The 15,388-nt window shown below is 41.7% G+C and overlaps 1 protein-coding gene across 1 annotated transcript in view; it reads right to left on the bottom strand.

Annotated features, from left to right (window-relative positions):
- LOC147747129 (cytochrome P450 4B1-like) overlaps window positions 1–15,388 on the bottom strand; it is a 155,805-nt gene that overhangs the window by 56,971 nt on the left and 83,446 nt on the right. The window contains exon 9 of the mRNA XM_086952387.1: window positions 5,134–5,267. Within this exon, the coding sequence (XP_086808513.1) occupies window positions 5,134–5,267 (134 nt within the window). The remainder of the gene's footprint in view (window positions 1–5,133; window positions 5,268–15,388) is intronic.

Raw genomic sequence — 15,388 nt, 5'->3', positions numbered from 1 at the left:
GGCGTCCCGCAGGGCTCCTCCTTATCTCCCCTTCTTTTTAATTTATACCTTACCCCCCTTATCCGCTCTTTACGAGGCAGCTGTGTCACCGCGTTTAATTACGCGGATGACATTCAGCTGGTCTTCGATATTAACTCTACGGACCAGTCTATCGACAATTTTCACACTACTCTTTGTCACATCAGTGACTGGATGGGGGCGAATCATTTGAAACTTAACCCCGACAAGACTGAGCTTCTACTTGTCGGGGGTACAATTAACCCCTGGAACTCCACCTTTTGGCCCACAAGGTTGGGCACCCCTCCTAATCCTGTCAGCTCAGTGAAGAGCCTTGGGATCATCATTAGTAATGACCTCATGATGAAATCCCAGATTAGCGCGGTGGTGTCCTCCAGCTTTTTCCAGTTGAGAAAAATCCGTAAGATTGCCCGCTTCCTGACCAACGAAGCCCTCACCCTGGCCTTATTGGCGCTAGTCATCTCCAGGATAGACTATGCCAACTCTCTCTATGTTGGCATACCGGCATACCATCTAAAGAGGCTACAACTGGTCCAGAACCAGGCAGCACGGCTCATTCATCACCAACCCAAACACCAACACGTACGCCCCCTTTTAAAATCTCTTCACTGGCTCCCTGTCGCTGAGCGGTGTCAATTCAAACTGGGCTGCGTTATTTTTAAGTCCCTTGTTGGTACAGGCCCCTTGTTCATCTCTTCACTTTCGCACCCATATGTTCCTTCTCGCAACCTCCGTTCCGCCCACCTGGCCCTACTCCAGATCCCGACCTTCAAATGTAAAAAAACAGGGAGGACTAAGGTTTTCATTCCTTGCCCCTTCCTTTTGGAACGCCCTTCGCCTAGGCTTAAGACTGGCCTCCCCCCTAACCAACTTCAGGTCTCTCCTAAAAACCCACCTGTTCCGCATAGCTTATAACTAATCTTCTCAGCCCCATGGACTGTCTGTTTTTTTTCTTTCTTTGCTTTCAGCGCCAAGAAACCGTCAGGTGTCAGCCGCGCTATATAAATTCTTTTTACATTACATTACATTACATTACACTGTGTGTAAAGGGCCATTGTCAATTTGAAATATTGCAAGATGGGTGGCCAAGAGCAGTGCTTTGCAACACATGGTGGAACGACAGTTTCTTACAATGCACATTTAGATGTCTAACCTTACTCGCCAGTCAGAACATGGATGACCATCCACTTAACTGAATTGGAACTGACAGGCCATCCAATAGATTAGATCAACAAATGGAGTAACCAGCACTTTTACAGTCACAAATGAATGAGACTGCATTTAACAAGCAAGTGGACTGAGTGAGAAAACTCCTTGAGGTGCAGGATGGAGGGAGGAAGGAAGGACTCCATTGGGCTACTAGTGAAGGCATTAACTTGGAATTAGGCAGCATTACATTCTTACAGTGCAGAGAATGACATCTGCCGTGTGATAGAGTTTACATACATTTATGAAGCCTTGGAAACTGAAGTTGCTGTCCTGGAGTTGGCTAACATACATGCTTAAACAAGCTTTACCACAAAATGTTGAAAAAAGCCAGTTTAAAGCATATTAATTTTAGAAAACTAAGGAGGTACTTCGGGACTAGACTCCAGACAAACACAATTAAATGACCTGTCTCCGAAAATTAGTATCCTTTAAGCAGTCAGAGGAGGCCATGTAGCAAGATCATCATTAGGGGATTACCTGTCTGCATCCCACGTCTGAGATGTATGAAAAGAGCCTGCCTACTTCTGCAATTCTTTCCGCAAAGTGGATAGGCCAATGTTACTTGTTTAGCATTTGCTAGAGAAACACAGGACCTGAACATTCATTCTAATCAGCCTATTTTGTTTAACTGCTAACACTCCCTCACATTTGGGCATACGCGGATCTCTATTTCAGCCATCAATTGTTTTGGCAGTGGTACTCTCTCCTTGAATGAAGATAAAGATAAATATCCCCCATTCTAAATCCTAACCTTTGATACCTGTGCAAGGCCCTTCTCCTCTTCTCAATGGATTCAATCTATTTCTTTGATATAAAAGATAACACATGCTAATACAGGGCCCCATTATGATCGCCATCGCCCGCAGTGGCGATCTGCCCACCATCTGCACCTGATTCACCCCCTCCATATTAGTATGGAGGGGATTCCGCGGCAGACAGATAGACTGTCCACCACTTTTCCACCTGCAGGCAATCGCTCCGATTGCCTGCCGTGTGGTTTTGGGGCATGATATGGTGGCACCGCCACCATATCAATGTGCAATTTTCATGGCCTTTCCATGGCGGCGATTCCACCATGGAAAGGCCAGCGGATTTTGAATTGCGGGCCTGTTACGGCCCCCAGGGAGGTGGGGGCTGCATGTGGGGGGTACCTGTGGTACCCCCCCTACATTGGCATACACAAGGTGGAGGGCACCGCATGCATATTTCACATTGTGGTGGGTGCTGATTACAGCACCGCCAGCTGCAATGTAAAATATGCAGGTTGAGACTACCAGGGTGGCAGTCGCATCCTAATGGGTCTAGCGGGACCGCCGTACCTCTGGCAGTCGGTCCCGTTTACTGTTACGGTGGCGGGCGGACTACGTCCAACCGCCATCGTAATGGGGCCCTAGTCTCAGCGAATTCAAATATCACTTGATTTTCCATATAGTTCCACACAAGCCTCTGTGAATGTTCAAATCATCACCATGATCGATTATCTTGGCTTTGTATATATTTCCCTGAGTAAAAGACCTACTAAATTTCCAAATCCTCAAATAACAATATATTTTGTCTTCCTTAAACACCTCACTGAACTCTGAGATTTGAACACAGCCGCTTGATTGCTTCTTTCATACTTTTTAATATAAATGAGCTCTGATGCAATAAAAAAATCCTCTTAGCTCTTAAAACACTATATAAACAGGAAATTTAATGGCGCTGGGTCCCTTCACTCCTATAAATATCTGCACCGTTAACTCAACAGTGTCCACTTCATCATCTCAAAACATGTCACTTTACTTACTAACTAGCTTGTAAGATCTTCTCAGGGGAACACCATGTGTCAACGAAGTAGCTGAGTTCAGGACATGTCTAGGTAAGAGGTTGCTTTCTTTCTCTGTCAGGGAACTAGCTGAGTTCAGCACGAGGGTAGGTAACAGAGGTTACTTGCTCTCAACAAGGACAAGGGGAATTCGGGAGAAGCGGTTTAACATCTGCTAGTCTAACAACAAAAGGGTACAAAGGAAACAATAGATAAGCTATTTTACAAGATGGGTTGTATGCTACTAGGACAGTGATATCTATGTGCTTAAATAGATTTTGCAAGAAGGCAAGGAGCAGATTAGTCTTACAATGTTCAGGAAGACACTCAGCATCTCTTATGGAGAAAGAGGTTTGGGTGGGCCTCTGTGCCAGAGGCACAAGCCTCAGGATCTGAATTTTCGCCCAAGTCATACACAGGTCCGGACGTCGAAGTACGATGCGAACAAGCGCAAAATCTCAGTCCGCTTCCGGGTCCAAACTGGTTGGTACCACTCAGTCACAAGCAAATCATGGTGCGCAATGGAGACATTTCACGACAGAGCTAGTACGATGCTCAATTCGGACAGCCAGATCGAGTCTGAGCGTCTGGCTCGCAATAGCACCCAGAGTTGGACTTTGGGGGTCCGCATCGGACCCCCTATTACCCACAGCCTTACGCTCGGACACAGGGGGAGACCCATGGGTCCCCCAACACAGGCATGTACGACGTACATATTCAGTCAATGGGAGCCCATGTATGAATCGTAAGACCGGCTCCCATTGACTTCTATAGGAGTCCGACCGAACCGAGTCTGACAGCATACGGCCGCATCGTACTCACTCGGTGGGACTGCAGGAGCCCAGATCGGTCAGAAAACACCCCGCATCCTGCTCGGTCGGAGTGCTTTCCGACCCAGATCGGAATCGGCCCCCAACTAGAATAGGACAAAAATATGCAGCTAGTACAGAAACACCGACATAGGCAAGGAATTTGAATTTAATTTTCATGACAGATCAGGAAGTGTGTAGTCAGAACAAGGAAAAGGGCAATCACATGTACAGAGGGGCAGGATAAACAAGAGGAAGAAGACAAATACAATAGCTTTCCAGGACAGTAAAATGAAACCAAGTAGCAATGGAAACATAAATAAAAGACCAATGGTGTAAATATACCAGTAGGATTGTGAAAGAGCACAAGCAGACTCAGCATCAAGGTCATCTGTGAGACCCTTCAAACTGAGCTCACAGACTTTAAATAGCCTGAAGCAAGAAAGAGTAAACCAGGCTCACAGAATCAGGGAACCAGTAATGAAGGAAAGGCTGAATTGAGACTTGGGGCCGTATTAGGATGGCCACCCATTAGGATGTCCGCCCGCCATCACAACGGGGGTCCCGTGGCTACCATTAGGATGCGCCCGCCACAGTGGCGGGCGCATCCTGCATTCCTAACATTGTGGTGGGCAGTGCTCTCAGCACCGCCCGCCACAATGCCAGGAAGGCATGTTGTGCACTTCCATGCACAACATGGGAGGCACCGCATGGTGCCTGCCATGTTGTACATGGAACTGTGGGGGGTACCATAGGTACCCCCATGTGTACTCCCACCCCCCCAGTGTCTATGGGGGCCCACAACGGGCCCCCACAGTATATTCCTGCATGCCTTTTCCATGGCGGCATCGCCACCACAGAAAGGCATCTTTCCGCACCCATGGTAATATGGCTGGCGGTGTCTAACAGACACCACCACCATATTAAACCCTTTTCTGCCCGGTCAACTCGTTGACCAGGCAAAAAAGCGTTGGACGGTCTTCCTGTCTGTCGTGGTCTTCCCCGCCATAGTAATATGGCGGGGGGAAAATGAGTGGCGGGTGGGGAAGGATCTCGGGTGGATCACCACTGCCATGCGGCATTGGAGTTCCCCCTGAGAACCTAATGGGCCTCTTGGAGAGGGGTAGGCCTGGAAAACTAGGATGCAGAAAACACTGTATACCTACGTAGGCTGTATAACTACTGAGTCATAATAATTACAATTGTAGGATCTGAAAAAAAATCACATTGTATAGCCGAACATCTGTGAAACATGAGAAAAGATAATATACATTTCAGGAGCATAAGTATGACCTTCTGGTAAAGTTCGTCCATCAACAAATGTTATTGGCTTGATGAGCTGCCGACCCACTCTAGGTACCGGTGGGTAAAGGCGGAGGCTTTCCTTAATACACATTGTTGTGTATGTCATCTGACCAAGGTCATCCCTGTAAGAAACAAAGTGTAGATGCTCTGAATAAGTGGCTCGTGCAAAATTATTTATATATAAATTGCAAATCCTCGCTTTCCCCTGCGTCATCGCTGCTGCCACCAACAAACGAGAGCGGACCCAAAGGTGACTGCAAATGTTATTGAGTATTAACCGCCTCAACATGTCTTGCCATATTTATGTATTTTTTTAGAATTATTTTAGTCTTTTCTATAGAGTTGTCTCTGTCACTTGTTGTCCATATCAGAGTGATGTACATGGTACAATGCAATAAATAAATGTATATTACAGTCATGGTCAGCAGTGCCCTACAATACGTTGGAGTAATAATTAAAACAATGGTGAATTTTCACCTGGCCTGCTGCATGGGGAAGCAGTGGCAAAGCTTCCACACCACCTATTGAGGTAGACTTATAAAGAAACACCAGTCTTGCTCTTAAGGGTACACTCTGTCCCACCTTTTACAGGTTAGTCTGACAAACAGATAACTGTGAAGACATTTGTATTGGATGTTGTAGCAACACTTTAAACAACAATGCATTTACGAATATAAAAACGTGTAAATTCAATTCAAATTGTAACTAAAAGAGTAAATATACATTCATGTTAAAGATTACAAATAATTATATGTCTGATTATAATATAAGTGAAGATGATATACAATGAAGGGATACCTTAGGTTTTACCCGTTTCGGTCTTGGAATGCAGTCCCGAAATTTTAAGTTGTGCAAAGTGTTATTATAAGCTAAAAGTAAAGTAAAGCTGCATATTTAATCCATTTTGTATGCAGGTGATACCTAACTTAGCCTATTATTTGTAAGTAAGTGGACTGTAGAAACTCATACAGCAATGTAACAGGAGGTTGTCATAATATCCAAGTGCAGATAATGAAAATTAGGCCAATAAGATAGAAAAAAGAAAAGATTTGTGAAACTTCACATGGAAGTTTCCTTTGAGGAACCAGTGAACCTTGTATATACTTTAGAGTGTGCACAAGAAATACATGTCAGTTTTGAAAAAAAAAGGTATGCCCATTTTTAAATCTTTGCAAAATCAGTGGCTTCCACTGAATTACTTTGCCTTTTTGGAGATATGTGACACTGGACAATACAAGTGCATGTGACTGGGGGTGATTGTTTGCATTGTCCAGCATTCCGTCCATATATTTTTTCTTTACATATGTCGCCCTAAGTAGGAAAGGTATGCCCAGATGTGGGTCCTCTGCTCACTACACCACTGGATTCAAGCTAGCCTGGCTGATGAAGGGTGATGCCCTGAAACCGGTCCCAGGATGCTTGTTTCCGGTCCAGGGAGGACCTGGCTTGGCAGTTCGGGCTGGACTGTTCCCGTAAGGAACAGGGTCAAGGCTGATATCCATATGGCTGGGTCCAAACTGGGATGTTGTGGTGAGCAAAAGAATGATGGATTAAACCCAGATCCTGGTGACTGGGGGTGAATGTTTGCATTGTCCAGCATTCTGTCCATTAATTGTTTCTTTGGAATATGTCACCCTAAGTGGGAAGGGTATGCCCAGATGTGGGTCCCGTGCTCACTACAACACTGGATTTAAGCTAGCCTGGCCGATGAGGGAGGACCTGGCTTGGTATTTCGGGCTGGACTGTTCCCATAAGGAACAGGGTCAAGACTGATTTGCATCCGGCTGAGTCCAAACTGGGGTGGTGTGGTAAATGTTTGCATTGTCCAGCATTCTGTCCATTAACTGTTTCTTTGCATAGTTAAGGATTTATGTCACTGGACAATACAAGTGCATGTAGTGATATGAAAACGTGGACCTCAACATCACCTCAGTACTGGTTCCAAGATGCACCTGAAATCAATTTTAATTGTATGCATAGCATTTCAGTAGACTGTCCAACAGCTAAATGCAATAGAAATCACTTGAAATGGTCAACGGGAATTCTTCCTAGCAGTGCGACTTATTATGGGTGGTATTCTAAATACTGTTCAATAAAAAGTCCAAAATAACCATTTTAATACAGACCTTTCATTTGCCCTCGCTAGTTTAACCACTACCATGATAGTTCACTGCCAAAATATTGAGGTCAAAAATATCGATCTACAAAATTATCGAGACATTAATATCAATTACAAAAATATTGATAACCTATACTTGAAAAGGTAAGTCCAAAAATATCGAAAACATCTTTTTGCATTAATATCATATAATTAAATATTGATTCTTAAAATAAATATAAAACTAAAATTAAAATCATTAAATAAATGTAATGCATATTGTTACAAATATAAGAAATAAACTAAACAAAGTTAAACACCCATACACATATATACATTTTTAATTATCTTATAATAGAAAAAATATTTGATGATATATATATAAAATGCCGGGAAGGCGTTTCCAGGCGCTCTATAATCTCCTTTATTATTATTATTATATATATATATATAAATATACCAGGAACATAAAATATTTAAATGGCAAACCACTTTAATTAAATGACGTAGCAAACAACACATACTTTTTACAATTTAATAAAAAAATCACAAATAAAAATCATTAACAATTATGCATATTATAATTTTAAATAAACAAAAACATAATTATATCAATTAAAACAATATAACATAAATTATTAAATATTAATATGAATATGCATACAATTCCAACTGTAATTTATACAAAAAAAGACACATACTTATACTAATAATATATAAAATGTACTACTCCCACCTCACACACTTGAAAAGGTAAGTCCAAAAATATCGAAAACATCTTTTTGCATTAATATCATATAATTAAATATTGATTCTTAAAATAAATATAAAACTAAAATTAAAATCATTAAATAAATGTAATGCATATTGTTACAAATATAAGAAATAAACTAAACAAAGTTAAACACCCATACACATATATACATTTTTAATTATCTTATAATAGAAAAAATATTTGATGATATATATATATATAATGCCGGGAAGGCGTTTCCAGGCGCTCTATAAGCTCCTTTATTATTATTATTATATATATATAAATATACCAGGAACATAAAATATTTAAATGGCAAACCACTTTAATTAAATGACGTAGCAAACACATACTTTTTACAATTTAATAAAAAAATCACAAATAAAAATCATTAACAATTATGCATATTATAGTTTTAAATAAACAAAAACATAATTATATCAATTAAAACAATATAACATAAATTATTAAATATTAATATGAATATGCATACAATTCCAACTGTAATTTATACAAAAAAAGACACATACTTATACTAATAATATATAAAATGTACTACTCCCACCTCACACAACAGTAATAAAACTGATACATCACACATAGGTAACATTTACTACTCTCACTATAATACATGGGAAATTGGATAAAATATTCTATTGCTGAGTACTAAAATTTAGTATTCTCACTACAGTTAATACAACACTAGGAAAAATGTTGCATTACAGAGAGATAACATTTACTATTTCCACTCCAATTAGTTGCAACAGTAGAAAAAGTGTTGGATTGCGGTGGGGTAAAGTGTACTATTCCCACTCCAGTAGGTGCAACAGTGGGGAAAGTGTTGGATTGCAAAGGGGTACACTTTACTATTCCCATCCACTGAGTGCAACAGTTGGGTAAGTGTTGGATTACGGAGCGATAAAGTTCACCATTCCCACTCCAGTGAGTGCAAAAGTAGGGAAAGTGTTGAATTGCAGAAGGGTAAAATGTTATATTCCCACTCCAATGTGTGCAAAAGTAGGAAAAGTGTTGGATTGTAGATGGGTAAAATGTAATATTGCCACTCCAGTCAAAGCAACAGTAGGTAAAGCATTGGATTGTGGAGGGACAACATGTTCTATTCCCACTACAGTCAGTGCAATAGTAGGGATAGTTTTGAATTGCAGAAGGAAACAAAAAGAATATTCCCAATGCAGTCACGACTACATTGGACTCAAACAAATTCCCTGAAAACTATAAAATAATCAAAAATAAAAATAAAAAATAAAAATGTAAATATTAAAAAAATATAATAAATACATATTATATTGTTAAACACATATCACAAATAATTACAATCATTCCCAAAAGTTAAATTAAAAAATAATTTTCATATAAAATTCTTTTTTAAAATTATTTATTAACAAAAAAGAATGTATTAAATAATTTTTATTTGAGTTACTGCCTACCATATACCCCTACAAAACTTACACACAACTCCTAAAACTTTACTTTACAATCAAAATATTTTTATTATTAACATAAATATTAATCAACAAAATAAATATTTAAAAATAAAAAATAAAAAAAATATTATTTAATTAAATGTAATTTAGTTTTAACAACATACCCTTCCGAAATTTACAACACACTCCTAAAATGTAATTAAAAAGTAGTTACACAATTAACATAATACATTTTAATTTTAATAATTATTATCAATTAAAAATATTATTCTATTTAAAATGTAATTTACTTCCTACGATTTAAAAAAAATACAATTGAACAATTAACATAAAGAATTCTAAATTAAATAATCATTATTAAATATAAATATTAATATTAATTACCTAAAATTAATTTCATTCCATCCTGTATCCCTATAAACCCCACAATGAACCCCAAAATGAATTACACAATTAACATAATTATTTATCAATTAAATAATTAATAATAATTAACAATTAATTATTAAATAATTAACATTAAATTACTTCCCAACCTGTCACCTTATAAGTCCCACAACCCGCAAATGATTTCTTTTAAACTATTAACATAATTAATTATTAATTAAAATATAATATTAATTAAAAATGAATCATTATTTTATTACAATTAAATTACTTCCCTCCCTGTGCCCATAAACACCCCCTACAGTACTAAAAATAACAAAACATACTTACATTCAATTTAGTAACTACAAAAAAGTTTACAAATACATTACAAAAACATAAACAATAATTATACAAAGAAATTACATCATATACATTTAAAATATTGACCATAACAATAATCAAAAAACAATATTATAAACAACTATATTTTTGTAATCAATATTGATGACTTGGGGCCTGATTATAATGGAGGTCTGACTTTCGTCAAACTGCCATCCTTTTCGGAATGGGACCGCCGACTCGCCGCCAATACACACACCATCAAGGCGTCGCAATGTGTATTTTTTGTATTGCTGTGTGTGTTGCTGGGTGCAGCACACGCCACAGTCCAAAAAACGCACATTGGGCATATGCCTGCACTATGTGGCAGTCACCATGCAGTGCCTGTCATATGGTGCAGGGATATATAGGGGGATGGCAACACAAAAAAATCCTTCGGTCTATACTAGCACACAAAGGTGCCTGTGAAGTGATGTACTGGTGTCTCACGCACTCTCCAGTTGGGAGAAATCCCTTTCAGGACGAATCCCCTCACCCACCATAGGTGACATGCTTCATCATATGGGTATCTCCTCTTAGTGGTAAGACCTAGTCCCACTAAGGGCTACAACTTTTTCACTGAGAGGAAGTAGCTCAGGGATGTTTTAAGATGTTTCTACACTATCAAAGATACTAAATTCCACAGATGAGTAATGGTGTAGTGAGGACGCAGTGCAAAACAAAATGTATCATGTGAGGTAGTGAGGTTAAAACTGCCTGGTAGGACCAAAACAAATTTTAATAACTTGCTCCCACTGACAGGATTACAAAGCAGTGCAAAAAACAGTAAGGATTTAAGCTGCTTAGTTATAAAGACGGTCTACATGTTTCAGCCTGGTCGATCTACAAAAGATATCTAGGCTTTCGTCAGGACCTGAAAGGTATTGCTGCTGCCAAAGAACAAGAAACAGAAATGTGTGTAATGATATCAAACCAGTAATCCTTTTTTTTTCTTGGACAAGTGGCCACACCTCAACCCTGGCGGCAGCTCAGACAAGGGGGCCCTCTCTATCCGTCGGTACCCCGTTGCAGTACTGTGAACTGCGACCGGAGGTACCGACGGACACAGCGGGCCTCCTTCACTGAGCTGCTGCCAGGTTGAGGTGTGGCCGCTGAGTAAGTTCGTATGAGCTTTGGCTCTGCTTACATACTCCTCCTTCTGCTAGTATGTAACTTATATCCTTGCGGTTCTGTTTCTGTCTCCCTCTTCCTCTGTAGGAGCCCAGGAGGCCCAGCTACTATATCTTCAGCCTGAAGTGATCTTGCTATTTACCAGTAAGGAATATGCTACTTACCAGCATGCATATGTTCTTGGCATGTAGGGCTGCTGACATTCATATCTGGGCATAGATCGACGACTAGTGTTGGGTCCGGATGATTGCACATTGTTGTCCTGGAAGAGTCTTCAAAGTATCACGAGATAGGTGGCTCCTCCCTTGGACTACAGTGCGCATGGGCATCCTCTCCATCCTCAGATTGTTTTTCGCCATTGTGGCAGAGATGGAGTATGATACAGTAAGTGATGTCCATGCTAGAAAGTAATAGTGAATGCTACAGTTGCGACAGGCACCGGGGAGGAGGGTGGGCGATATAAATGTCAGCAGCCCTACATGCCAAAAACAGATGCATACTGGTAAGTAGCATATTCCATTCGAGGCATGTGGGCTGCTGAATTCATATCTGTGCATAGAATGTATAGCAGTCTCTCCCCTAGCGGTGGTTGCCTGTGCCAGCTGCAGCAGTCTGAAAAAGAGTTTTGAGAACAGCCTGTCCTATAGCTGCTTGCTGCTTGGAGTGTACATCTACACAGTAGTGTTTTGTGAAAGTATGTATGGTGGTCCATGTGGCTTCTCTACATATTTCCTCTAGAGGAATGTTTCCTAGGAAAGCCATGGATGCCCTCATTTTGCATGTGGAATGCGCTCTTGGGGGAACTGTTAAAGTGTGTTTAGCTTTAATGTAACATATTTGGATGCACTTAACTATCCATCTAGCTAAACCATTTTTGGAAATGGGGTTGCCTTTGTGCTGTGGTGAAAAGGCAACAAACAACTGTTTTGTCTTCCTGAAATCTTTTGTCCTGTCTATGTAATATAGGAGAGCCCTCTTAACATCTAGTGTGTGTAAGGCCCTTTCCGGTACTGACTGTGGATTTGGGAAGAACACTGGCAGTTCTATTGTTTGATTGATGGGGAAGTGGGATACCACTTTTGGCATCAATTTAGGGTTTGTCCTAAGCACAACCCTATTTGCGTGAATTTGGATGAATGGCTCTTGAATAGTTAGAGCTTGCAGCTCGCTAACTCTTCTAAGCGAAGTAATCGCTACGAGAAAAGCCACCTTCCATGTCAAGAATTGTATTCCACACAAGTGTAAAGGCTCAAAAAGTGGTCCCATTAGTCTGGTTAAAACAACGTTTAGGTTCCAGACAGGTGAAGGTGGGTGTCTTGGGGGGATCACTCGTTTTAGACCCTCCATGAATGCTTTAATTGCAGGCACTCTGAATAGCGAAAGGTGCTGCCTGTTCTGAAGGTAAGCTGCTATGGCAGCTAAGTGTATCCTTATGGATGTATAGGCTAGATTGCAGCGGTGTAGGTGCAAAAGATAGCATATGATATTTTGAGTTGAAGCGTCTAGTGGGTTTATGTCATTGTTGTTACAATAAATGACAAAACGTTTCCACTTTGCCGCATAGCATGCTCTTGTGGTAGGTCTTCTTGCCTCCTTGATAATGTTCATGCAGTCATGAGGTAAGTTTAGGTAGCCAAACTCTCGGACTTCAGGAGCCAGATTGCAAGGTTCAGCTGCTGCGGATCTGGGTGCAGAATGTCTCCATGGCTCTGCGTTAAGAGACTGGGTGTTAGTCGTAGTCTTTGATGTGGCACCACGGAAAGTTCTAGGAACGTGGTGTACCACGGTTGCCTCGCCCATGTTGGAGCAACCAGGATTAACGTCATTGAATGCTGGCGCAGTTTGCGTGCCACTAGCAGTATCAACGGTGCTGATGGAAAAGCGTAGGGAAATTTGCCTGACCAGTTCATCCATATCGCATTGCCCTGAGACTGCGGGTGTGGGAACCTGGCGGCGAAGTACTGGCATTTTGCGTTTTCTTTTGTGGCCAACAGGTCTATCTCTGGTTGTCCCCACTGTTGGAAGTATGGTTGTAGCACTGTGGGGTGAATCTACCACTCATGCAGCTGTTGGCTGTGTCTGCTGAGCAGATCCGCCGTTTGATTGTCCTTGCCTGGGAGGTGTTCCGCCATGAGAAAAATGTTTCTCTGAATGGCCCACTTCCACACGCTCTGAGCTAGATGTGACAGCTGTGGAGAGTGTGTTCCTCCCTGTTTCTGTAGGTAGTACATTGCAGTCATGTTGTCCGTTCGGATCAACACGGTCTTGTTGCACAGATGTACTTTGAACGCTTTCATTGCCATAAAAATTGCCATCAGCTCCAGTAGGTTGATGTGCATTTTCTTTTGCTGCGTGGTCCATAAGCCCTGCACTGTGTGGTGGAGGACATGGGCTCCCCACCCTATTAGGGATGCGTCGGTTGTCAACACTATTTGTGGTACAGGCTCTTGGAACAGTCGTCCCTTGCAAAGGTTTTGTGGATTCCACCAATGCAGAGAGTTGTATGCACAACTGGTCACCAACACTAGGTCGTTCAATTGTCCTTGAGCCTGGTTCCACTGACGTGCTAGGCATTCCTGCAGCGGGCGCATGTGTAGTCTCGTGTGAGGGACTATGAAAATGCATGAGGCCATCATGCATATCAATTGCATAAACACTCGGGCTGGGAGCGAGTGTTGGGGCCTGAACCTTTGGATTAGCGTCTGAATGCTGTTTATTCTGGCAGAATTTGGCTGTGCTTTTGCTGCCAGAGTATCTATTGTCGCTCCCAGGTACTGTTGTACGTGGGCAGGCTGAAGATGGGACTTTTGGTAGTTCAGCGAGAAACCTAAACTGTGCAGGAGGTGAATAGTGCGTGACATGTGGCTGGCACATTGCTGGGCTGACCGTGCTTGTATTAGCCAGTCGTCCAGATATGGATAGACATGAATATGCTGTCTTCTCAGATGTGCAGCTACTGTCGCTAGGCACTTGGTGAACACCCTCGGGCTGTTGTCACCCCAAAAGGAAGGACTTTGAATTGGTAGTGCTGATTTTGTTTTGTAAACCTGAGATATTTCCTGTGTGCCGGGTGTATTGGTATATGGAAATATGTGTCTTTGAGGTCTAGTGTTGCGAGGAAGTCTCCTTGACGCAACAGTGGTAATACCTGTTGTAGAGTGAGCATGTGGAAATGCTCTGATAAGATGAATTGGTTTAGGGGCCTGAGGTCCAAAATTGGTCTGAGAGACCCGTCCTTCTTGGGGATTAGGAAGTACAGTGAGTACACCCCTGTACCCTGGTGTTCTAAGGGTACTAGTTCTATGGCCCCTTTTTTTAGCATGCTGATGACTTCTTGCTGCAATAAGTGTAGGTGTTCTGCGGACATAGGACGGTGTCTTGGAGGTATGTTGGGTGGTGTGGAGGTTAATTCTAGGCAATAGCCATGCTGGATAATTTGCCTCACCCACCTGTCTGTAGCTATGGTTTCCCAGACTGGCAGGAACTGCTGTAATCTTCCCCCGACCAGTGTTACATGGTCTGGGGGTAGTGACAAGAAGACACTGTTTGGTATTGGTAGAGGATCTGGTGGTGTTATTCCCTCGTCCTCTACCCTTGTTGTCATTGCCACGGTATCCACCTCTACTGTTTTTGTTGTAGGTGTTTTGCGTGTTCCCTTTGTTGTATGAGGTTTGCTGTGTTGAGCCTCCTCTTGCAGCTCCTCTGTTGCCGGGGCGACGAAAGGTGTCAGGATCTGCCAAGACGCCTACCTAACGTTAAAAACTACAAATCCCAGAATGCTTACACAGGGGGCGTGGTCCTATAAAGCTGGGTGGACCCATCGCTTCCTGTTCGTGATTTTGTGACCTACAGTGCTTTTTGTTCCATAGTAGAGCGCTGTCTCTTGTCTTCTCTTTGGTTCCTGTATAGAGAAGTTTTGTCCGTGTCATTTTGGCTCCAGCGCGCGTGAAAGGGGAACGCGCTAGTATTGCGGAGTATATTGGATTCTGCCGATTAGAGCGGGAACGGTGTTTCCTGTTCATTTGTTTTCCTCCTGACGTTCCTGCTGTTAATCCATCATCGTGGCAG

This window comes from Lissotriton vulgaris, chromosome 1_1, assembly GCF_964263255.1.
Source record: "Lissotriton vulgaris chromosome 1_1, aLisVul1.2, whole genome shotgun sequence".
Taxonomy (NCBI): Eukaryota; Metazoa; Chordata; class Amphibia; order Caudata; family Salamandridae; genus Lissotriton; species Lissotriton vulgaris.
The sequence above is the reverse complement of the archived record's forward strand: the minus strand, read 5'-3'. Positions and strand labels throughout refer to the sequence as shown.